The sequence below is a fragment of the Geotrypetes seraphini genome, chromosome 10 (assembly GCF_902459505.1).
Source record: "Geotrypetes seraphini chromosome 10, aGeoSer1.1, whole genome shotgun sequence".
NCBI classification, from domain to species: domain Eukaryota; kingdom Metazoa; phylum Chordata; class Amphibia; order Gymnophiona; family Dermophiidae; genus Geotrypetes; species Geotrypetes seraphini.
The window spans coordinates 37615420-37641596 of record NC_047093.1 but is presented as its reverse complement, the minus strand read 5'-3'; the positions used below and the strand labels follow the sequence as shown (position 1 = coordinate 37641596).

General features: G+C 41.8%; 1 protein-coding gene across 2 annotated transcripts in view; it reads left to right on the top strand.

Moving 5' to 3' along the window:
- The window catches only part of MYH10 (myosin heavy chain 10), a 365956-nt gene that overhangs the window by 108054 nt on the left and 231725 nt on the right, over positions 1-26177 (top strand). For both annotated transcript variants that reach the window (XM_033960583.1, XM_033960584.1), the window contains 4 exons: positions 3913-4005; positions 5221-5284; positions 8475-8573; positions 17993-18136. In XM_033960583.1, the coding sequence (XP_033816474.1) occupies positions 3913-4005; positions 5221-5284; positions 8475-8573; positions 17993-18136 (400 nt within the window). The remainder of the gene's footprint in view (positions 1-3912; positions 4006-5220; positions 5285-8474; positions 8574-17992; positions 18137-26177) is intronic.

Genomic DNA, 26177 nt, shown 5'->3' with positions numbered 1-26177 from the left:
GAGAGGCATGTGCCCTGGTTCCTGGCACAGCTATCTATTGAAAGAACTAGTAGGTTGAAGTACATCATTTTAGCTGCAACTTTGTCCAGATTTTGTCCTTGGCAAATATTTATAATAATTTTTCAGCTGCTTCAAAACAAAAGCAGTTGACGGACAATAACTGAGATGCACACTCGTAGTTCAGAAAATGCACGGTTAGAAATCTAAATTTCCATTTTCTCTAGAACCCATGAAAGTAAATTGTTTCCATAAATTACTGTAGGATTTGCATGTCTAGAATAGACATGGAGATAAATTTGCCAGTTGGCAATAATACAAATACCTATAATTTGGAAAAAGCAGAGTCCTTTTACATAATTTTTAATTTTCACCTTTTGAAAATTTTTGCTTTTTTAACCATTCTTCATTGGAGTAAGGAATTATCACATCTATCAACAATCATTTGTCACATGATTCCACTAGGTACTGCATGGAATGCATTCTTCCAATTACATTTTAAGATGCTTGATGCTACAAAAATAGTTGTTTGCAGGATGGGCTATGTTCACTGAATAGAAGAGGAGGCAGGTTTTTCTGAGAACAAGTAGGATAGCAAGCACTCACATTTTGGGTATTATCCAAAATAGAGCCACTCAAGAAGCTTCTCCAGCTTAAAATGCACTCAACTTTTTTGAGTTGCTTCACCATGCACATGCACCACTTTGTGCCTGCTGTTGCCATGTGTAATCTTCTCAGTCTTTGTCTCAACAGATTTCATTGCAATGTTTTCAGTTAAAATTTGCAGTTCATGTAATTTCTTTTTTTTGTTTGTGTCCTATTGCTATCATGTAGTTATCCTTTCCTATTAGCTGCTTAGGATATTTTGTGTATGTATGTGTTGCCTGATGTAAGACTTGCTAAAAACCTCAGGCTCCCAGTCAGGGCATTTGTTAAAGTTGAATGCAGTGGCTATTTTTCTAGGTGACACATCCTTCAAAAACCCCCCAAGCAGCTTTAAGGGGTATATCTGGTGCACAGTGGCTTAGGCTTGATTTAAAGGGATTTGTCAAGCACACCTGGATAAGTTTGCCTTTACATGTTAACTATTTAGAATTCCAGAAGGAAACTTTTTAGTACAATGCAAGTACTACAGCAAGTGTTGGTTGTAAATTTGAGAGAACAAGATCATACTTTATATACCTAGCATAGACATGAGGTTCATTACTGTAAAGGTATGTACAAAGTTAGCCCATTTAGAGAAGGACTTCTGAAATGACAGTAGGCTTAACCAGTCAGTTCTCCCAGAATATCTTTGGGGTTTAGAATCTGATCCGTGGCCGGGGGGCTGATTCACGAAGTGCCTTCATACAAATGAGGGTGATTGTAATCATACCCCTAACCAACTGCACGGATCGCTTTCTAGCGATCCCGACGCATATGCAGACTATCTGTAGATGGTCTGCGCATGCGCTGGCCCTCCGTGCCAAGCAGAGCTGGAAACAAAACTTTACTTTTTCACAAGTCCTACTTTTTACTTTTATTTTGCGAGCCTGTGGTTTTAACCCGCTTTAAACCCGTGGGTTAAAACCACAGGCTTGCACTGCAGGGAAGGGCAGAAGAGTCAGGGCAGAGAGTAGGAGAAGTTGGAGAATCGTGGCAGAGAGCAGGGTTTTTACACAAGCGACTGGTCCTCCGCAGTCGCTTGTTTTTGGATCGGCCAGCCCAGTCAGTATGCCTGTATTTGTTTAGTGAATCACATCCTTCCTACTTTGCATGCCGTTTCCCCTCATTTGCATGCTCAGATCAGATCGGAGGATGATCAGCCACAAGGTTAGTGAATCGGTTCAGAGGAAAATTGGGCCGCAAAGTGATGGGGACACGATTTGTGTCCTTAGTGAATCTAGCCCTAAGTATATAGACTGGGATGATCCTACACAAAAACAGCAGGTGAGACGTGGGACTTGTGCTTGGTAGAATGACATAAAGGCTTAGTGTATTCTAAGTTGAAGAAGCTTCCCACACAGGCTTTATTGGTGAAATTACCCATGATGTAAGGACTTGTATCATGTTGCTACAAGTAAGTAGCTAATGTCAGTCTCTCTATCTCTGTGTCACTCTCTCTCTGTCACGCTGTCACTCTCTCTCTTTCAGCCTCTGTCTCTCTCTCTGTCTCTCTATCAGCCGCTCTCTCTCTGCCTCTGTCTCTCTCTCTCTGCCTCTGTCTCTCTCTCTCTGCCTCTGTCTCTCTCTCTCTCTCTCTGCCTCTCTCTCTCTCTCTGCCTCTGTCTCTCTCTCTCTGTCTCTCTCTCTCTCTCTCTGTCTCTCTATCAGCCGCTCTCTCTCTCTCTCTCTCTGTCTCTGTCTCTCTCTCTCTCTCTCTCTCTCTACCTCTGTCTCTCTCTCTCTCTCTCTCTGCCTCTGTCTCTCTCTCTCTGCCTCTGTCTCTCTCTCTCTCTCTGCCTCTGTCTCTCTCTCTCTCTCTGCCTCTGTCTCTCTCTCTCTTGGCCTTTGTCTATCTCTCTCTCTCTGCCTCTGTCTCTCTCTCTCTCTGTGTCTGCCTCTCTCTCTCTGCCTCTGTCTCTCTCTCTCTCTGTGTCTGCCTCTCTCTCTCTCTATTTCTCTCTCTCTCTCTGCCTCTGCCAGTCTCTCTCTGCCTCTGCCAGTCTCTCTCTCTCTCTCTCTGCCTCTGCCAGTCTCTCTCTCTCTCTCTCTCTCTGCCTCTGCCTCTGTCTCTCTCTGCCTCTGTCTCTCTCTGCCTCTGTCTCTCTCTCTCTGCCTCTGTCTCTCTCTCTCTTGGCCTTTGTCTATCTCTCTCTCTTGGCCTTTGTCTATCTCTCTCTCTCTGCCTCTGTCTCTCTCTCTCTCTCTCTCTCTGCCTCTGTCTCTCTCTCTCTCTTGGCCTTTGTCTATCTCTCTCTCTCTGCCTCTGTCTCTGTCTCTCTCTCTCTGTGTCTGCCTCTCTCTCTCTATTTCTCTCTCTCTCTCTGCCTCTGCCAGTCTCTCTCTGCCTCTGCCAGTCTCTCTCTCTCTCTTTCTGTCTCTCTCTGCCTCTCTCTCGGTTTCTCTGTCTCTGCCTCTGCCTCTCTCTCTGTTTCTCTGTCTCTGCCTCTCTCTCTGTCTGCCTCTGTCTCTGTCAGTCTCTCTCTGTTTCTCTGTCTCTGCCTCTCTCTCTCTCTGCCTCTGTCTCTTGTCAGTCTCTCTCTGCCTCTGTCTCTCTCTCTCTGCCTCTCTCTCTCTGCCTCTGTCACTCACTCTCTTGTGTCACTCTCTCTCTCTGGCTAAATTTCTTTCATGATGATTTCAGAGTTGAAAAATAATCTTTTCTTCTTGCAACTAGAATAGGGTTTATACAGTCTTGATCTGTCATAATCTGTTAGTGGATATTTGAATTAAATTTTTCCACTTTGAATATTTACTTAAGCTTGAAACTTAATTTATAGGAGTACTGGCCTCTATCAGTTTGTATACAGTGATCATTGCCAGTGTTTATGCTGTACCTTTCTTGTGTGTCTGTCTTAAACAATGTCTGTGTCTTTGGAATCGTTTTTATGTTGTGTATAGCTATTTATGTTTGGTGAATTTATTTAATGAAGGAAGGAAATTTAAAATTTTTAATTTCTTGTCAGCAGCAGATGAATCCAGACACGTGGATTATGACCATCTACCAACAGGTGGAGGTAGAGAGAACCAAACTGAGCTCCGACTTATAGGATTGTACTTTCCTGGTCAGCTAGTATTCTCTATCTCCAGCAGGTGGATGGATGGTCTTGCCTTATGGTTTGCTCCTGGTCTGGGCTTCCTGGTTCAGTTGAACCTAGGTAGAGGAAGAGGCATGTGTGTAAGAGCAGTTAAGAAAAGGGTGCAGGATCTGTATCTGTTCTTGATCAGTCAGGAGTAACAATATTTTTCTTTTCTCTTTTTACAATGTTTTAGGGTGAACTTGAACGTCAGCTTCTACAAGCGAACCCCATTTTGGAATCGTTTGGTAATGCCAAGACTGTGAAAAATGACAATTCTTCTCGTTTTGTAAGTGTATAAAATGTGTATTGCTACAGGTTGTTACTTATGGTCTGTGTGAAGCACGGGTGAAAGTGTGGTTGCACTAAGCATCTGGCAGATGTTGCCAAGGGGGACATGAAATAATGTTTGTTTGTGGGTTTTGGTTTTTTTTACTGTTCAGGATCTGAAGAACTAATGTTGACACCTTCATGACTCCTCTCTTTGTCAATATTCCCTATTTATATAGGGTCTCTGCCTGGGAGGGAGGGGTGATAAAAATAGAAAATTTGTGAACCAGTATTGGTAATTAGGGGGAAAATATTCTGGCCCTAGTTTTAAATGGGGCAGAAGGTTCAATTCCAGTAGTCCCAAATATGAGAAGGCTTTTAACCATCCTTTCCAGTCAGATAGTGACTGTTAACCTCGACTGCACCAAATGGCTGATTTATTCCTGTCAGACACTGTTGGAATTTCACTTTTTTTGAATGGCTTTTGCAGCACAGGAACTGTCATTCCTTGTCTGATTACACCATTCTGAACCAAGTGGGCGTTATCCCCTCCTTCCAGCAGATGGAAGTAGAGAAAAACCTGGTCTTTTCCAGTGAACTCACTGGTATAAACTGCTGAGGCACAGCCTGTCCATCTCCATGAGTGGAGACAAAAGAGCTCCCAGAGGAAGCTGCTAAGGACTGCTCCAGGGATTTGGACTGCATTTGATCTGCTTGCCACTTAAGGCCCCTGGCCACAAGTTCAGGTAGACCCCTATAAGTCAAGCTCTGTTCCCTGGCCCAAAAGAGCCGATAACTGTTTGGCTCCTCTAGCAAGGCCAGAGCAACCTAGCCTGACTATAAGACTTCTCAGTGCTACAGATAGGACGCAAGTTGCCTCCAATCGGTGGGTTCTGGAGATAGTTGAAAGTTTACTCTCTGAAGTTTGTCCACTCACTCTGGATGCCTTCATTATGTCCCTGTGTGGCTTGGAGCTAAAGAGATGGACAGTTACTCTTACTGTACAACACCTGCTTGACCTGTTGGAAGAGCAGTGTCTGGGGCTGTTATTTCATTTATTTTGTGGTCTGAGAGAAGGGTGGCCATCCTGCATTTGAAGGGAATAAATGTTTGTCTTCACGTGCAGCATCTAGGAATATTGGATTCAAAATAAACAAAAACATTCATCTCTTCTATTCTTCTGTTTTGGATGTAAAGCTATTTGAATGGTCATTTATGTTTGTGCTTTTTGCAGGGCAAGTTTATCAGAATCAACTTTGATGTCACTGGTTATATTGTCGGGGCCAACATTGAGACCTGTATCCTGTTTCATTGATGCAGCCTGAGAGAGAGAGAGAGAGAGAGAGAGAGAGAGAGAGAGAGAGAGAGCTTGTGTAATCCTCACATTTTTTCCCCGTGTCATTCTCCCTGTCCTGCGTTACATCAACAGATGTTTGTTTATTTTTTCCAATTTTGTTACTATGACATGGTATATTCTTGGTTCCTTCTAACTTAAAAGAAGTCTTATATCTTGCTTTGGATGATCTAACTTGTATTGTGCTGCGTACAGGAGAAGATCTCTGTTTTTGGTGCTATCTTTTTTCATTTTGTAAAACGTGTATAATCATCTCTTATACACTTAATCTAGTAATAGCTTACTTGAACATCCAGTCTCTTTATGCTTAGGAAATTTCCATCCAAAAATTATCAAAAATATGATTGTTTGCATGAACATTAAATGAGAACTATACACAGCTGAGTAATGACAGATTTTGATTCCAAAGACTAACATCCATTTTCCTGGTTCAGCCGATGCTAGGAATTTTCTGCGGAGTCAGCATTTGCTGCCTTTAGAAAGGGAGCTTAGCAGTTTAGATTGGGAGACGTATGAACCAGGTATCAGCTGTACATATTGGGCTAAGATTTAATGGTAGTTGTATATCTTGGGTGTCTTGTGTTAAATTCTAAAGCTGCATCATGAAATCTTTGTTATTAAATTCTAAAGCTGCATCATGAAATCTTTGTTATTTTTTTTAAGTACAGTATAACTAATCATTTGGCTTGGCACTCGAAAGACTCATCAGTTTCTTGGCTATTCTATTGGAGCCCTTTTAAAAATTGGCAACCCTAGGTTTGAGGTTTTATGGCTCTTGATGGTTTGACTTTTGGAAGCAGATTTCTTTTCAAATTCAAAATTTGCTACAATTTGTCTAAATTATATTCACAGACTTTACTATAGCTTCCTATTCAGTAACACTTTACAATGAAGATTCCTTTGATACATATAACTTGTGGGGCTTTGTTGCAGAAAGGGATGCAGAGTTTTATCTAGAAAATCTCTATTCTTGGCTCCACTTGGAGATTGCACTAGTGCAGCAGACTTGGAAGGATTCTTCCTGCCCTTCTTCCTCAGGTTATGTAATATTTTAATGCATGCAGGTCTCATGGATTTGCCTACATATTTTCACTGTAGTGTTCATTGTCCTTTTCCACTTGGGATCTTCAGCAGTGTACAGTATGCCAGAAAGTTTGCTGTCTCCCCTGCAGCCCACAAAGTTTATGGAACAAAAAAGTCTCTTGGTGGGATCCCAGGAGAGAGATGTGCTCAGGCATAATACTTAGTACAAACAGGTGGAGGAGTAGCCTAGTGGTTAGAGCAGCAGGCTGTGAACCAGGGAGACTAGGGTTCATATTAAAGAATGACAAGGGGAAACAATTTGTCCCCATCCCCGCAAACTCTGTTCCCATCCCCATGAGTTCGGCCCCCATCCCCAAGAGCTCGGTCCCCTTCTCCACCCTGTCCATGCAAACCATCTGATCCCACCCGCACAAGCCTCAAATAGTTTTATATTGAACTTATTTTATTAAAGTATAAAAAGAAACAATATTCAGTACAATTGTCATTTTATAAAACAGAGTTCTGGCTGCCAAACTAGAGGAAGAGATCTTCAGCTAGCAGGGCTTTGTTTTTAAACATTTATCAACACAGCTACAATACTACTTTATCCAAACGTTTATCAACACAGCTACTTTATCCTAAAAAAAAAGGGGAAAAGAAAAAATAGAAATTTTTTTCTACCTTTGTTGTCTGGTTTCTGCTTTCCTCATCTTCTCATCATTCTCTTCCTTCCATCCACTGTCTACTCTCTGCCTCTTCCATATGGCATCTGCTCTATTTCTGTGCCTCTGCCAGAAACTACACCTCTCCCGTCATCTCTCTCCCTTCCCCCCATGGTCCTGGCACCCATCTTCTTCTCTTCGCTCCCCCCATGGTCTTGCATCTCTGTCTTCTTCCCTTCCATATCTCGCTCCCTCCTCCAGGTGGTTTTTAGCATCTCTCTCCTCCTTTCCTCCCTTCAGACCTGGTATCGGTCTCCTCCCCTCCCCCAGTGCTCTGGTATCTCTCTCTCTTTTCCTTTTCCCTTCCTGCTCTTCTCAATTTGTTTTCTACCTCTTGTCTCCTTTAAGTCCTCAATTTCTCTTTCATTGTGTCTGCCTACAGCTTGCCACTTCTTTCCCCCTCCCCTTCCAGTATCTCGCTAAATCTATCCTCTTCCCCAATCCAGCATGTGCTCTTTTTCTTTATCCCCTCCTTCCATCCAGTATGTGCTCTCTCTTCTCGCCACTTACTTCCAGCGTCTGCTCCCCTTTCTCTCACCTCCCCAGCGTCTGCTCCCCTTTCTCTCGCCTCCCCAGCGTCTGCTCCCCTTTCTCTCGCCTCCCCAGCGTCTGCTCTCCTTTCTCTCGCCTCCCCAGCGTCTGCTCCCCTTTCTCTCGCCTCCCCAGCGTCTGCTCCCCTTTCTCTCGCCTCCCCAGCATCTGCTCCCCTTTCTCTCGCCTCCCCAGCATCTGCTCCCCTTTCTCTCGCCTCCCCAGCATCTGCTCCCCTTTCTCTCGCCTCCCCAGCGTCTGCTCCCCTTTCTCACCTCCCCTCTTCGCAGGCACTCTTCAGAATGTTCTCTTTCTGAGGTGTCTGGATGTGGTAACTGTTCTCACAAGTCCCGCGCGACTGCCCCAGAGTTTCTCCTCTGAAGCACTTCCTGTTTCTGCCTGGGCAGCTTTTCAGTGATTTGGGTTACTTTGGCATGTTAGTTGGCCTTTTTGAAATGCTTCCATAGCTTTTCAGTGATTTTGGTTACTCTGGCATGTTAGTTGGACCAAGCTTTGTTTTATTCCAGACCTGTCTTTATATGCCACAGTGACCCCTGATGAAGGCATTCCTCAGACGCGGAAACACAGTGCTGTATCAGGTCCACAACTTCTGTTTGTGTCCTTGTTATGAAATAAACAAGTTGGTTTTACATCAGTGATCCTCGGTGGAGTGTTCATTGTCCTTTCCGATTTCCTTTTGTACTGTTTTATACCCATGGGTTCTCTGTCCTGTTGTACTTTTTGGTGTTTACTAAGCATTACTTGGGACACATTAAAATTAAGTTTTAGTGGTAGTATAGTGTTTGTATTTTTTGTTCCTCTTAAAATGTATTTGAAATTCTTGACTGAATTATTTAGATCTGCTGGAAAAGTCTCGAGCAATTCGTCAAGCCAAAGATGAACGAACGTTCCACATCTTCTATCAGCTTCTATCTGGGGCAGGAGAGCACCTTAAGTGTAAGTTACTGAAATCTATTATCTTTCAAATGAGTCTACATAAGCACCTGTGCAAAAATGCATTAAGTTGCAGAAGTTAAAATGGCATACAATGTCGGTTTCTTGTGTGTGTATATTACCCATAGCCTCCAATTTTATTTTAAATAAGCAATTTAGTGAGACCAATGTAATAAGTTGGTGATAAAAAAATGCACAAACCAAAAAAATGAGTATAAAACAATAAACTTAGAATTCTCATCAAATAAGAATACTACAAATTAAGAGAATTCAACTTGTTAAATCATTAATAATAACTGTGTTCAGTGACAAATACCAGTGAACCGCTGACAAGCCAGGGTAAATTGGTATTACCTTACATCCTAGCACAATGCCCTCCTTGTCTCCTCAAAATGAAAGATGAAATAAATGTTCAAAGAAAAAGATTTTAACAGTCACTTATCTTAGTAGTTCTTCATCACCATCAAGAGGATGTTGTAGGGTGCTGTGGCACGATCCAGCTGCCAGCGGTTGAAATCAAACATGAACCTCAAAATGTTCCCAATCCCATGTGTAAAACCACAAAAAAATCCAAGGAATAAACCCAAACCTCAAAAGAACAAGTGCAAAAAGAGGAAAGTGAAGATTGTGGCTATTACAGATGAAAATGGGGTTATTCATTCTATAATTGATAACATATTAAAACAATTCATGAATTATTATAAAGCTTTGTATTCTTCTGAGCAATATTCAAACAAGGAACTTGATGGTTTAAAATTTTTGAATTCAATAGAAGGACCTAAAATTCCCGAGCATATAATGGAAACTCTTGATGCAACTATTTCACTGAGGGAGATTCAGACAGCATCGAAATCCCTTAGAGTTGGATCCGCTCCAGGAGGAGATGGTTACATTATGGAGTTTTATAAATCATTCCAAAATACATTAATGCCTTATTTATTAAATTTATATCAAGTTCAATTGAACGAAGGCAGTATTTTAGGTACTATGGCAGAAGCTTTGACTATAGTTTTGCCTAAGCCAAATAAAGATCCTTTGTTGGTTTCAAATTACAGGCCAATTTCTCTGATTAATGTTGATGGAAAACTTTTGGCTAAGGTATTGGCTACACATTTGGCTAAGGCTCTCCCTCATATTATTGGTATGCACCAAATGGGGTTTGTTGCTCATAGGTTAGCTCTTCACATGTTGACTATAATAAAATCCATGGAAGAGCCTGCCTTCTCTATATCTTTGGATGCAGAGAAGGCATTTGATCGTGTAGAATGGATTGGTTTGGTGTGGGTTCTGGTTTTATTCATTTGATTAAAGCTTTGTATAGCTCCCCTTCTGCTAGACTATATATAATAATACTTTTTCAGATGGTTTTCGTCTGGAAAGTGGAGTTAGGCAGGGATGTCCTTTTATCTCCTTTGTTGTTTGATATTACATTGGAACCCTTATTATTGGCTCATTAAACAAGATGAGGAGATTCAGGGTATTCCATATGAAGGCAGGGAATACAAAATTTCTGCATATGCAGATGACATCTTGCTTCATTTGAGAAATCCTGAATCTACCATTCCACATTTACTTGATTTGATTGAAAGATTTGGAAAATTTTCAGGATATAAAATAAATTGGAGTAAATCAGAAATTCTTCCACTCAATATACATTGCCAAAAAGGATTGTTTGATTCATTCCCTTTTCTTTGGAAAGATGAGGGTATAAAATATCTGACACTGGAAGGAACGATGAAAATAAATGAAAAATCTTTATTACTGAAGGTTACTCAATTGTGCGAGCAATGGAACCCATTACATTTATCTTGGTGGGGGAGAGTCCAAACAGTCAAAATGATGATCCTGCCTGTGGTTTGTTACCAAATGGGTATGTTGCCAATTTATTTTCAGGGGTCATTTTATAAGAAATTGAATAGTATTCTTATCAAGTTTGTTTGGATGGACAAAACTGCTAGAATTGCTCTAGTATCTCTACAAAAACTGATTGTGGATGGAGGGGTAAATTTTCCAAATTTTTATAGATATCATCAGGCCTATATTCTGCGTCAGAATATGTATTGGATCATGCCTGACCTCATGGAACATTATCCAGATTGGATAATTTTGGAGTGGAAAATTATGTACCCAATGCGTCTGTCTCATGTTTTGGACATTAAGTTACCTAGTTACACTAAGGATAATTATATTATTTTAGATTCTTAGAAGAACTTGAGATATATTAATAAGCTAACTGAAATTCCTATAGAACAGTCTTTGTGTCAATCCCTATGGCTAAACTCCAAGGTACAAATAGGCAGCTCTAAAATTGCCTGGAAGGATTGGATGCAGGTTGGCATAAGAACATTAGAGGATGTCATTTTAAATGGAAACTGCTTGACTTTTCATGGTTGCAACAATCTTTTGGTCTCTCAAAATCTCAATTTTATAAACGGTTGCAGTGAAGCAAGCTATTCAGAGTTACCTGATTGGCATAATTTATAAAATTACTACAGCTTGCAATTCCTCTGCTTTCAGACAGATATGCTTGGGCATCAAGCTGCCAGATGGTATAAATTAATATCGGAACTTATACATAAGAAACCCAAAAATGATCTTGGAGACATTTGGAGCATAGAGATTAAACAGTACGTTTCTGTATCTCGTTGGCAAAGGATTTGGTCTTGGAAGATGAGATGTACAGCGTTGGCATCTATGAAACAAACTTGTTTTGTGTGTGTTTTTTGTTTTTTTTTTGGTTACATCGTTCCTTTTGGACCCCGGTTAGATTGAATAAGTTAGATAATTCAAAGTCTAATAGATGCTGACATTGTCTTCTAGACATGGGGACATTGGATCACTTACTGTTTTATTGCCCTATGATTCAGATTTTTGGGAAGAAGATTTGGGGACATTTTAATAATATTTTAGAAGTTGCGATCCCTTTGACTTATGAAGTTGTGATTTGTGGTACACTGTTATATGTTAAGGATCCCTTAGATAAATATAAAAGACAACTTTTTAAAATTATGACGGGTACAGCTATACAATTAATCATATGAAATTGGAAAAATTGGGATCGACTTAACTTTACATTTTGGTGGGTAAATTTATGTTTAATTTATAAATTAGAGAAAAGGAATGCTGATCTGTCAGGGAACACAAAAAATTTCAAATTAATATGGGGCCCATTGATGTCTTTTGTAGAATTATTATAGTTTGATTTTTAATGACGTATTAATTTGCTTATCCAGGGAAATGGAAGGGTGGGAATAAAGTTCTTACATTAATTCTTATCTTTCTTGTGAGATTGAGAGAGGGGGAAGGATTATGTAACAGCTTATTAAGGTTTATAAATGTTTAATATGTGGATAAGATATATTTGATATAGTACACTTATCATAAACTCTGATAACCAATGGATAATGTGGGGTAGGGGGGTAGGGTTATTGCTTTTTATAAGCCATGGAAGGATATTAAGTGTTGTTTTACCTATAAAATATATTCTTTACTGTTTTCACTTATTGAAAGTGTAAAAATGAATAAAGATTTTTTTAAAAAAAGAAAAAAGAACAAGTGCAAAATCCATCAGTAGAAAATCTTCCAAACACTCCACTTCCCCGACACAGATCGTGTTTCATTTCTGTCTTGAAGAGGAAGACATCAAATGCTAAGAAAAGGGAGCATTTATCAGATTCGTCACCATCAAAAAAACTTTTTTAATTCAACAAAGCAAAATTCTTCATAAGTCCATTTTAGGTCATCTTACCAGATCAGGAGCAAAATCCGTATGAACCTACCAGCGGCAGTTCAAAGGCCACCGGGTAAAACACTGTAACACTGAAAGAGTGTGGTGAAAGCTACAGCCTTAGCACCCTGGGGTTGTGGGTTCAAACCCACGCTGCTCCTTGTGACCCTGGGCAAGTCACTTAATCCCCCCATTGCCCCAGGTACATTAGATAGATTGTGAGCCCACCAGTCTGAGCTCTCCTGGGAGAATGGTATAGAAAATTGAATGAATGAAAGGGTGTGTAGTTTTTAAATGGAGTAGAGAATTGTATCCAAAACATCTACCTCCCTCCCCACCCTCCTTATTCCCCCCACTACATAAAGAACCACCTCCCCCAACAGTAAGCAAAGAGAATACCCCCCTCTCCCCCCTGTCCCCCAGAAGAAGCAGAAACGAATACCCATCCAAGGACTTGGATTCTAAGAAGAATACTTTTAATGCCAAAGCTAAGTAAATTCCATTTAGGTGATTATAGCATCATTACGATTCGGAGCAAATGAGGAAGTAGAAACCAAAAAGGAGTTCCAGAATGTTGGTGAGCCTAGCGGGACATATCTGTGCTGGGCTCCTGTCCCCCAGGCCTCAATTGCACTTAATACTGCAAATTAATCTTCTGGATCCTAACAGCAATTCATTTAAGATATATATATGGAAAAATATCTGCTAAGATCTGAAACATCAATGAGCTCAAAGCACCTTGTGAAGGGAAAAAAGTAGTGAGAAAACTCACTCACAGATTGGCAACATGGCTGATTCTACTGGTCAATTTTCAGAATTTTCAATGCAAGAAGTAACAGCAGCAATTGTTCAGGCCTTGGAACCTAGATTTATGGCTGTGGTGAAAGTTTTGGAGCCAAGATTTACCCAGCTGTCTGACCAAATAACAGGAGTGGAGTTTCTCCTATCAGAAATTACCCGCCGCACTGGTGAGCTGGAGGTCTGTGTGGTAGAAATAGAGGCTATAACAACGACTACTTCAGGGTCAATAGTAATCCTGCAGGAGCAGCTTCGTTTGCAAGAAGCTAGACTTGAAGACTTAGAAAATCGCTCCCACAGGGACAATATTAGATTTGTTGGTCTCCCTGAAACTATATTAGATTCTCATCTAATGTCTCAACTTGAAAACTGGCTGCATGAAGAATTAATGCTTTCCCCTGGCATTGGCCCTATTCAGCCTGAAAGGGTACATAGTCTGTGATGCAAGCTTGAAAATCGACAAAGAACTTGTGTGGTAATTGCGAAAGTACATAATTATGCACACAAAGTAGCCCTCTTTCAAAAATAGCGACAATACCAAGATTTACTTACATTTGAGGGGAATCAGATCAGTTTGTTTCAGGATTACTCCTCTTCTCTGTCTGACAAGTGCCTGCAGTTTTCATTGATTTGTGCAGATCTAGTACAGCATAAGATGCGCTTCACGTTGGCATACCCTGCGATGTTGAAGATTTTTACTAACGTTTGATGGCGGGCTTTTGAAACTGCCTCAACTGCTGGGGAATTTCTGAGATCTCTGCCTTCAACCCACGAAAATATGGGTCCTTAAAGCTATGAGTCCACTATGAGGGCTATGATCAATTCTTCGAGACACCATGTCAGGCGCAGGACTTTTTAAATACTCTGGGGCCTGTGGTAACTGCGCCTTGAACTTTGATCTATTTCTAAATGCTGTGCTTGTCATGTGTTGCATTTGAGCAAACAAACATTGAACTTGAGGGTTCTCTTCATTTTCTCCCTTTGAAATCTAGGGCCTTTTGATTACTATTGTTGATGAGCCTTATTGGTTTGCTCTTTGGTTAATGATGTTCTTTTGGGGGGAACGGGGACACTTTGGTGACTGTTAGTTTGGTTAACTCACGAAGAGGTATGGGGAGGGGTTGGGAGGAGAGGGTTGGGGTGGATTTGGGGGGGAGGGGGTTGGGGGAAGGTGGGGGAGGGAAAGGGGGGAATTGGTGGTTACAGTGGAAGGGCTTGGATTGGTTTATGTCTATGTATGGAGGAGGGGTGTGTGTGAGTTGCATGAGTTGGGGGGGGGGGACATGGGCTGGGGTGCCCTACCTGCCTTAGTTTTCTGTGAGCTTTGCTTGAATCTAGGTAGAATGGTTGATGTCCCTTAAGATTTTTTTCTGGAACGTTCATTCTCCTATAAAGCGAAGTAAGATCTTACAGGTCTTGCAACAACATAGGGCTAGTATTGCCTTGCTGCAGGAGACCCACTTGAGTTCCAAGGAACATGTTAAACTGCATACCTGGTGGGTGGGGGATATTTTTGAAAATCCTGCACAGTCTAAGAGTGCTGAGGTTGTCATTTTGTTTCGAAAGGATTTGGTGGTGGAACACTACCATGTCTTTCAGGATTCTCAGGGTAGGTATATTGTTGCCCATATATCAGTGAATAATCAGGAAATGGTGCTGGTCAATGTGTATGCTTCAGATAATTATGATGCTCTTTTTTCAAGGAGTTAATATGTCATGCACATTTGCCTACCCAGGCGCCTATTATTATAGGGGGTGATTTCAACACTGTTTTTGATCCTTTGCTAGACAAATCTAATCCTGCTGGAGCTTCCCCCATTGATTACTCTAGGGAAGTTCCTTTGCTCTGTGATTCCTTGGATCTGTTGGATTCCTGGAGATTCTTTTATCCGAGTGAGAGAGACTACATACGTTTCCAGAGCCCATGGATCTCAATCCTGCATTGACTACTTGTTGATTTTTTTTCCTCTCTGTCCTTGTGAATGGCTGTATGTCGGACTTCTTTGCAGTTTTAAGAGGTACTAAGCAGGGCTGCCCTTTATCCCCTCTTCTTTTCATGTTTACTTTGGATCCTTTGATTAGGGATATCTTGTTTATTCCCAAGATTGAGGGGGTGGTTCATGATTCTGAAACATTTAAGTTATCTGTCTTTGCAGATGATCTGCTGGTGCTCATCACTCGCCCAAGTCGATTTTTGCCAGCTTTGTTGGAAATTCTTGTGAAGTTTGGAGACTTCTCGGGCTTCAAATTGAATTATGCTAAATTTGAATATCTAGAGTTTTTTCCTCCTGGCCTTCCCAGGGAGAGGTTTCATTGTCCTCTGCACAAAGCTTCGACCTCCTTTCAATATTTGGGTATAATTCTAGGGACGGATACCGCATATCTTTGACCTTAATATTCCCCGTCTGTTGGCAGCCATTAGATCTTCGTTTAAACAATGGGAAGCCCTTCCTTTATCTCTTTTGGGGCGCATTAGTCTTTATAAAATGTTTATCTTTCCTAGATGGTTGTACTGTCTACAAATTCTTCTGATATATTTGTGTGCTGCAGACATTAAGACCCTACATCGTATGCTTAGTCGGTTCTGCTGGGGAGGGAAGAAGGCCAAGGTGTCCTTTTTGATTTTGGTGGGTAACTGGCACAGAGGGGGGTTAGGAATCCCAAATCTGAGGCTCTATAACTTGGCCTATCTTCGTAGACATATAGGTGATTGGTTCAACTCTATGGAGTTTCATACTCCGTTAGCGATGGAATGTACTTGGTGTGCCCCTCTTCATCCTCTTTATGTACTCCATGCTCATCCGAGAGCTCTACCGTTACATATTCGTTCTTCTGTCTTGTTCCAGGCGGCCCGGAGTTTATGGAAAGCCTTGGCTCGTTGGGGTCATTTTAGTGCTCGTTGTACTTGCTATTTACCATTGCAAGGGAATGGGGATTTCTTGCCAGGGATGGGGAGTTCTACTTACCGTAGATGTGTGTGTGGGGGTGTGTGTTTGTTCAGCTCCGGCATTTTCTTACATCTAAGGGCCGGCTGATACCTTTGACTTCCCTGGGAGGCCAGGAGGGAGCTTTTTGCTTATGGGCAATTAAGTCATTATGTAAAGTCATTGTCTGCTGCTTCCTTATCAATGGATGTAGCTCAACTTGTGGATGATCTTTTTGCTCCTGATACTGAGGAATCACTATCTATTGTGTATTTTCACTGGCGGTTGGTGCAATATCTTCCAGCTAAATTGATTGCATCCATTTTAGCTTGCTGGGGCAAAGATTTGGCTATGGATATTCAAAAGGAGGACTTCTTTTGACTCTTGTGGCTTATTCCCTCCTGGGTTGGTTCTGCGGAATTACAGGAGTGCCAATATTGTGTCTTATGCCATGCTTATGTTTCCCAACGTGGTCTCTTTTTGATGGGAGGTATTTCCTCAGATCTTTGTCATCGGTGTCATCAAGCCTCAAATACTTTCATCCATTCTTTTTGGACCTGTCTCCACCTTGTTCAGTGTTGGCGGGCTTCTAGGGCAGGTTTCTCTGTCAGGGGTCCAGGGTAAGGGTCCTAGATTATGGGTTATCAAATCTTGTATTGTAGGGACAAAGTGCATCTTACAACATTGGAGGCAGGAGACATCTTCCTTCTGGCATTGGCACAATCGTCTTCATGAGTTATTGTTATGGGAATTCTGGGATCTTTGTTTGACTTTTAGGAAATCAAAACTATTTTATTCTGTATGGAGCCCCTATATACAATCGTTGCCTCATGTGCACAGCTCTCACCTCAATCGCTTGGAGGATGCGGCCATACCTCCTATTGGGGGGATTTGATATGGTGGTTCTGACTGGTGCACGCACACACACTTTCATGCTTCTCTCTTTCTTTTTCACTGCATGACTGGGGGGGGGAGTTTGGGTAGGTGGGCAAGTGTTTGGAGGGCCAGGAATTAATGGTCTAAGAAGGGGTTTCACTGGGGTTCATAATAATCCAGGGTCCTGGTGTGTTATAATGTTCCTTTGGGTTATTCCCCTGTTGGGCTTGTCGAAGAGTTATTTATTCTTTTTGTATAGTCATGGCCTTATCTCTTGTTCACATCTCTTGAGGTTGTGGGAGGTGGGGGGGTTGAGGGGTAGGAATGTTGTTATATTATGTATTTTTCACTATTGTATTTTCATTCTTGCAGTGTCAATATTTCTGTATTATTCTGTCTTCTGATATTACAATTTGAAATTGATGCAAGACTTTAGATGTTCTTTGTATTAGCTATACAGTGTTCCCCCCCCCCCCCAGCTAATTCTAGGTCGGTGGTTCGCAGTCCCGGTCATTCGCGGTATTTTCCGACCACGAACTGCCGACCAGGAGAGGACAGCCAGAGCGCCGGTGAGTGAAGGAAATCACTCGCTGTATGCTCCGACCGCCTCTTCCTCTTCTTTGACATGTAGCTCCTGATTGGTAAGGCCCGACTTTAATACAGGAAGAGAAAGTCGGAGCATACAGCAAATGATTTCCTTCACTCCTGCCTCTCCTGCTGCCCTCTCCAGTCTCCCCCACAAAAAAACGTATCCGCAGTTTTTCCAAGATTCGCAGGGGTTCTTGGAACGGAACCCCTGCGAATATCGGAGGAGTACTGTATTCCTAAATTTGCCATTGGTGATTATATTTGTTTTTTGCATTAATTAAAAAAAATTGTTTGATCGTAGAAACCAAACAGGAATACATTGAAAATTAAGTCTGTAATAAATGTTCAAAATGTTACTAACTAAATTAATCAACTTAACTGACAGACTTTATGTTTCTAAGAGTGATCCTGTTTATTTTTTATGGTGTGAAACATAAGTTCAGGTTTATACTAATGTCTGCATTTCTGTGGATTTTAAAATTCTCGTTTGTTTTTTCTTTTACCATTAGCGGATTTGCTGCTTGAAGGATTTAATAATTACAGATTTTTATCCAATGGCTATATACCTATTCCTGGGCAGCAGGACAAGGATAATTTTCAGGAAACCATGGAAGCAATGCATATCATGGGTTTTTCGCATGAGGAGATCCTGTGTAAGTGGACTTTTTTTTGTCCCAATGTCTTATTTGATTATGGAAGCTTTTGTTTCTGCTTGTTTAATTTTGTGTCTATTGTTTGGGCTTAAAACTTCTGTGGGCTGGTCAAGACTTGATTTTAAAACCATTTATTTAAAATGTTATGGGAATTAACTTGAATGTGGGAAGGTGGAGACCTACCCAACATTCATATAATTATTACACTATCAGTCAGAAATATCTATCTTTCATGTGCTTTTGTTTGTATTTTAGTTGCTTTTATGTAGAAGTAAAATCAGTTCCTTAGGGAAAAGTGCTACTGAAAGTAACTGAGTTTATAAGAATCTCTGACGTCTTGGTGAGGGAAAACAAATATAAGTAGGTAAGTTAAACAGGTGAATGCAAGCAAAATACTTCAAATAAAAATACAAATTTTATACACACTCATTTGCTACTGGCAACAAAGTAGTTAACAGATTGCAGAGATGCCAAATGAAAGAAAAAATATAAAAAATTCAAACTGTGTAAGGAAGTAAAATAAAGAGAAATAGAGTAGAGGTAGGTAATAGGGATAGGATTAGAGGCAGTTATAAAATTAGTCAGGGACACTGTTCAGGCAATTTGGCCTGATGGGCCGCCGCGAGAGCGGACCGCTGGGCAGGATGGACCTCTGGTCTGACTCAGCGGAGGCAACTTCTTATGTTCTTATGTTTTTAAATGGCAATATCTTCATCAGAAACATTTAAAAAGATAAGCCTTTAGAACTTATGTGAATTTGAGAAGGGAAGGTTCTCATCTCCAGTTGCAAAGGCAGAGACCTGCTTCCTAGTCATATAAAAGGTGTTATCCAACCACCTCATCCTCTTCAAGAACCCCACCACAGAAGAGGCAGAAATTGCAAAATCCTCAGAAACCTCAGACTTCTGCTCCTCAGAAACCAGCTCAATCTTTTTGAAATGCTTCTAGAGAGCATAGCTGCAATACCCCCATCTCAGCCACCTCCCCAATCCATTGGAGGCTAACTTCTTATATTATCAACGCTGGACTCTTATTACCACACACCTGGGTCCTCAAAGTCATTCAGGAGGGTTACTCTCCACCTTATCACCTTTCCTCCAAACAACCCTCCAAGACAGTCCTCTTTCACATCTCAACAGACGTCACTTCTTCAGGAAATTGAAGCTGTGCTTCAACTAAATGCTATAGAAGTACTAAACTAAACTAAACCTTAAGTTTATATACCGCATTCTCTCCACGGAAGTGGAGCTCGGCACGGTTTACAAGAACTTAAAATATAAGAAGAGAAAGGAAAAGGTTTACATGAGCATATAGAATGGAAGAGTAAGGGGAAAAATAGAATTACATGTTAGAGAAGAGCCAAGTTTTCAGTTGCTTGCTGAATAGTTGGAGAGAGCCCAGGTTCCGCAATGGGATAGTAAGATCGTTCCAGAGACCTGTGATTTTGAAGAGAAGAGATTTTCACAGTTTACATGCATAGAGAATACCGCGTAGAGAGAGGAAGGATAGTTTATATCTTTGGGCGGGTCTGGTGGAGTCAGGACTCGAGGAGTTAAAGGATAGTGGGATTAGGGGTGAAGGATGCCGTGAATGATCTTAAAAGCCAGGCAGGAGCATTTGAAATGGATTCTGGAAATCAGTGGGAGCCAGTGAAGATTAGACAGGAGTGGGGAGACATGGTCAGATTTGCGTTTTGTAAAGATCAACTTGGCTGCAGTAGTCTCGATAAGCTGGAGTAGTGCTCCCTTTCCAGAAAAATCGGGTTATACTCCAGGTATTTCCTAATTCCAAAGAAGATGGGAGATTTTCATTCCATTCTCAACCTCTGAGCTCTCAACAAATATTTGGTCAAAATTTTCACATGCTATCCCTGGGAACCCTATACCCTCTTCTAGAATGAAACAATTGGCTGTGCTCTCTAGACCTCATAAGCATTACATGCACATATCTATACACTCCGAATACAGAAAGTTTCTTTTTTTCATGTAGATAATCAGCATTTCCAGTACAAAGTTCTACCATTCAGCCTTTGCTTCATCTCCAAGAGTATTCATAAAGTGACTGGTGGTGGTACCTGCAGCAACCCTCCATACCCATGGGTTTCAAATGTTTCCATTTTTGAATGATATGTTGCTGAGTGCGTTACTTTGAGGGGATGCAGCTTTTATCAACCAAAGTGACCGTAGCTTTTCTCAAGCTTCTACAGTTCAAAGTTAGCTTTCCAAAGTCTCATAATCAACCTTCTCAAGTGTTGAAGTTCATAGGAGCCATACTCAACACCACTCTTCTACGGGCTTTCCTATCCCAACAAAGACAAAAAAACACCTTGCTCAACTTTGCAATCATGTGTCCATTCTGCAATATATCTCAGCAAGAAAAATGATGAGTCTCATGGGTCACTCCCTTCGCTTGACTTCAGATCAGATCAGTGGACCCTAGCATCTCGGTGGTCTCAGGCCAAGGATTCCTTATACCAATGGATCAAAGTCACCTTGCTTCTTCGTCATTCTCTCCAGTGGTGGTTGAATCTGACAAATCTCTCCAGAGGATTGCTCCACATCACAAAATAGTCACAACGGACACTTATACGGTCTCAGGACTCAGGGTGTGTGGTCTGCTCGAGAGAAGATATTCCACATCAACCTGTTAGAGTTACAGGCAATTTAAATCAGGTCCTCCTTGTTCGCACAGACAATCAAGTAGCCATGTACTACATCAAGAATGGGGGAACAGGCTCTCTTCCTCTGTGTCAAGAAGCCAAACTCATTTGGAACTTGGCAATTCCTCAAAACCTATTTCTCAAAGGAAACAGAATGCTCTAGCCCAGTATTCTTCAACCTTTTTACACTGGTGGAAATAAAAAAAATTATTTTGTGGCCCGGCACCGGTCCGCGGACCAGCAGTTGAAGAACACTGGGCTAAGTCATGGGCCAGACCCCGCCCAATCTCTGCCCCAGACCCCGCCCCCATAATAATACTAATTTTAACACTATTTTTTTCCTTTAATTTCATATATACATACAATATAATCTTATTAACAACACATAATGGTTAACCACAAAATTAAACTATACAAAGCACACTATGCTTTTCAACATTCATTCCTACCAAAACACAGATAACCCCTATGCAAATACGGGACCAAAAATTAAAAGTACTAATATATGCAAACAAGCCCTAAGATGCAAGAATCTACATGCAGTACAACCCCAGAGAAATAGAAACAAATGCATTTCTTCCTGAACAGTGCAAAATACAGACAGCAGATGTAAATTCTCAAAATTGACACAATTCAATCACTAAATTAATAAATCTAGGCAAATGGATGTCAGGTCTCAGTTTATAAGGATAACTTTTAAGCTTCTAAATTCAGTTTGTCACAAATTTAGGAGGTCACCTTAGAACAGGGGTCTCAAAGTCCCTCTTTGAGGGCTGCAATTCAGTCGGGTTTTCAGGATTTCCCCAATGAATATGCATGAGATCTATGTGCATGCCTTAGAATATGCTTCTCTGTATTATATACAAGTATTACAAAGAAATAAGCACAGCCTTGTACAAGCACCTACTTTATGCATGTGTGTGCTAGGGAAATTTGTTGTCTCCCTCCCTCCATACTGTGACTTACCTTCTGGCCTGCTTCAGCTTGGCCGTTTTATGCTGCCCCTGGTGTTATCTTCGGGCCAGCTCCCTTTTCACTACTGCAGTGCACAAAACCATGGGCAGCGGCTCCTCGCACGTCCTGCGACTCATCTGGAAGCCTTCCCTCTGACGTTGCGACATCAAAAAGAAGGCTTCCAGTTCAGGCGCAGGACGCCCATAGGAGCCGCTGCCCACGGCTTTGTGCACTGCAGCAGTGAAGAAGAGGGAGCTGGCCCAAAAATAACATTGTTTCAGGCCCAATGCAAGTGCTGGCCCTATGGACCGGCAGAAAATTTCTGCAGACCGGCAGTTTAAAAACACTGCTCTAGCCGACAAACTCGGCAGATTTCTTCAGCCGCATGAGTGGACTCAACTCCAAAGTTTCACCACATCTTTTCACTATGGGGGATTCCTCCGATAGATCTATTTGCATCTGCCCACAACCATAAGTTGCCTCAATTCTGCTCCAGACAGTACTCTCCTCATTGTCTGGAGGCAGATGCATTTCTTTTGGATTGGTGACATAAGTTCCTATATGCATTACTGCCAATTCCTGTGGTCTTATAGACATTAGTCAAACTCAAACAGCCAGCCACAATGATCCTGATAGCTCCTCAATGGCCCAGACAACCTTGATCCTCCTTTCTACTTCAGCAGACTATCAAAGATTCAAATCATTACAGATCTTTCGATCTTTTATATCCCAGTCTGCAATCTCTGCAGTTTTTTGTATTATCTACAGAATACCATATCAGTGTTCTCCCCAGAAATTTTTTCCAGCCGGGTGGCATGAAAAAGTAGCCGGGTGGGGCGGGATGGGGAAATTTGGTGGTGGGGAAAATTAACCCCCTCTTTTACTAAGGAGCGCTAACATTTTTAGCACGCACAAACTCCCGCGCTACGTGGGAAAACTAACTCCAGCTCAATGCTGGCATTAGCATCTAGCTCGCGTGGTAATTCTGCACGCGCTAAGCACACACTAAAACCATTTTCGCAACTTAGCAAAAGGAGCCCTAAATGTGTACTATTTTTATTAATTAATTATTATTGTTTTCCAATGCTCAATATGACTTCCTTTTTTAAGGTTTGACACTTGTGCCAGAATATTTTTATTAAATTTAAGAAGCATCCAATGCTAAAAGGGAATAATTAGATATTTGCCCTCTTTCAAATGGTATAGAAGTTTAAAAAAGGGAAAGGCGTTAATGAAGTTATTAGGTTCAATCTAGCCATTTATTTCTGCATTAATTTAAACAACTAAAAAAAAAGATAAATATAGCTCATCCAGTCATATAAGAATGGCTCTACAGAAGGAGTGCCCACACTTTTTGGGCTTGCAAGCTACTTTTAAAATGACCAAGTCAAAAAGATCTACCAACAATAAAATTTTAAAAAACACAAAGCACACTGTACGCAGAGAAAATGTTAATTATCATTTATATTCCGCGGGTTTTCAAAGAGGTCAAGGCAGATGACTTTATGCAATGTCACCTCAGGAACAACTATACAAAAATAGACAAAATATACCCCCTCCCTTTTTACTAAACCACAATAGCGGTTTTTAGCGTAGGGAGATTCGCTGAATGCCCTGTGCTGCTCTTGATGCTCATAGGCTCCTTGTGCTAAAAAACGCTATTGTGGTTTAGTAAAAGGGGGCCAAAGTGCAAAAAATAGACAGCAGATATAAATTCTCAAAACAGACACATTTTGATCACTAAATTGAAAATAAAATCATTTTTCCTACCTTTTTGTCTGGTGATTTCTTGAGTCTCTGGTTGCACTTCCTTCTGACTGTAAATCCAATATTTCTTTCTTTCTGCCACTTCCCTTTTCTTTCTGCCTCTCTTTTTTTCTCTCTCCCCCCTGACTGCCTGTTACTCTCTCCCCCCTGCCCCCTCTTTATTTCTGCCTTTCTCTCTCTCTCTCTCTCCCCCTGCCTGTCTTTCTCTCTCTCCCTGACCCCCCCAAGCCATCGCGCCGATTTCTCCACTTCCCCGATTCTTTCCCTACCCCCTCAGCCACCAAGCCGATTTCTCACTGCTGCTTCCCTGAGCTAGTCCTGGCAAATACAAGCGCCGGACTCACAAAACTTCACCTCTGACGTCAATTCTAACGTCTGAGAGGAAGTTCCAGGCCAGCCAGGCAGCGATTGGCTGGCCCAGAACTACCTCTCCGGCGTCAGAATTGACATCAGAGGTGAAGTCTTGTGAGTCTGGCATTTGTACGCGCCTGGCCTGGCTCGGGGAGGCAGGAAGAAAAAGATTGCAAAGGCAACACAATCGACTCACATTGCCTTTGCGATCTACTGGTCGATCGCGATCGACCATTTGGGCACCCCTGCTGTTATGGTATCCTGTCCTGACGAGGAAAGGGGTTTAGTCCCAAAAAAACTGCCTTATTTCAATTTCCTATTTATAAACTTTAATTAATACAGTTACAATACTACTTGATTCTACATAAAGCAACAAATTTTTTTTCTACCTTTTGTCATTTCTGCTTTAATTATCTTCTCTTCTCTCTCTTCTTTCTACTCAGCATTTGTCCTCTCTCCCTTCCATGCAACATCTGTCTACTCTTTGCCCCTTTCACCCAGCCTGTGCCCTCTCTCTTTCTACCCCTTTCATCTACTGTCCACCCTCTCTCTGCCCCTTGCATCCACTGTCCACCCTCTCTGCCCTTTCCATCCATTGTCCGCCCTTTCTCTGTTCCATATGGCATCTTCCCTCTTTCTATGTCCCTTCAATAAACTGTATATCCTGTGCCCTTTCTCTTCTTTGTACATGATTCATTTCAGCTTCACCCCTTTCCCTATGCTCTGTTCCTTCCTTTCTTCCCACTCCACCCCATGGTTTGGCATCTCCCTCCTCCCCCTCCCCCCATATGCGCTGATATCTATCCCCCCCCCTCCATGGTCTGGTAGCTCCTTTCCTTTCCCTCCCTTCCATAGTCTTGGTGTCTCTTGCCACTCCTCTCCCTTCCCTGGTCTTCCTTCTCCCCTCTCTCTCCCCAATTGGGTACTGCTGCTGCAGCACTTCTCATTCCCCTCCCCCTCCCCAATTGGGTGCTGCTGCAGCAGCACTTCTCATCCCCCTCCCCAATTGGGTGCTGCTGCAGCACTTCTCTTCCCCTCACCCCTCCCCAATTGGGCGCAGCGGCAGCTTTTCTCTTCCCCTCCCCAATTGGGTGCACCAGCTTTTCGCTTCCCCATCCCCCCAAAAAATTGGGTGCAGCAGCAACATTTCTCTTCCCTTTCTCCCAAAATGGATGCAGCAGCAGAACAGATTACATTCAATTGGAAAAATCATAGCAGATTAAATTACAGTTTCTGGTGGAATTCTGTGTGTCATATATATATAAAATGGAGCACACAATAGCAGCACAAAGAGGATATTTTTGGTAAATTTCAGAAGATTTGGGGACCATTAACAGATTTTTGTAATGAGTAATAACGGTTTCCCAAAGTAAGATATTTGACATGGAGGGGTGTGGGTGGGTAATAAATATTAAATCCTATAATGTATAAGAGTATTTAACTGTTTTTGATGTATTGGGAATGGAACTTTTGTAAGGGGAGGGAGGGGTTGGTAGGGTTTTCTAACTTGATATCAATTGTTTAGATACTAGGAATAGTTAATAATATTCAAAATATTATAGAATATAGGTATTGGCTGAAAAGTTATATTTTTAATGATATATGAAAGTTAATCAAGTATATATTTATAAGTTCGAATGATATTTCTTATACACTTGTTGTAATATGTAAAAATGAATAAAGAATTTAAAAAAAAAAAAATATTTCTCTTCCCCTCCCCTCCCCTATTCGGTAAAGCAGCAGCATTTCTCTTCCCATCCCTCCCAGCTCACAAACCCGTCGGTAGAGTCGCTAGGGAAGTTGTAAGCTTCCTTCCATCGCTGACCTATCTTTCATAGGTCAGCGATGGAGGCAAGCTTACAACTTGCTGCTTTTACTTGCTTCAGGCCTTCCTCGTTGCCGGGTCCTGTCTACTTTGTTTCCGCAAAGGCAGGACCTGGCAGCGAGGAAGGCCCGAAGGAAGTAAAAGCAGTAAGTTGTAAGCTTCCCTCCGGGGCTCTATCGTGTGCGTGCCGGCTTCCCTTCTCTTCTCTCCGAAACAGGAAGTTGCGTCCCATGGGGGGGGGGGAGGGAAGAGAAGGGAAGCCGGCACGCACACGATAGAGCCCCGGAGGGAAGCTTACAACTTACTGCTTTTACTTTCTTCAGGCCTTCCTCGCTGCCGGGTCCTGTCTTCGTGGAAACAAAGTAGGCAGGACCCGACAACGAAGAAGGCCCGAAGCAAGTAAAAGCATGCTGGCAAAAAAAAAAAAAAAAAGGGCAGGCGTCAAACCAAATTTTTGGCGGAGAGTCAGCCCGGGAAGAAGCATT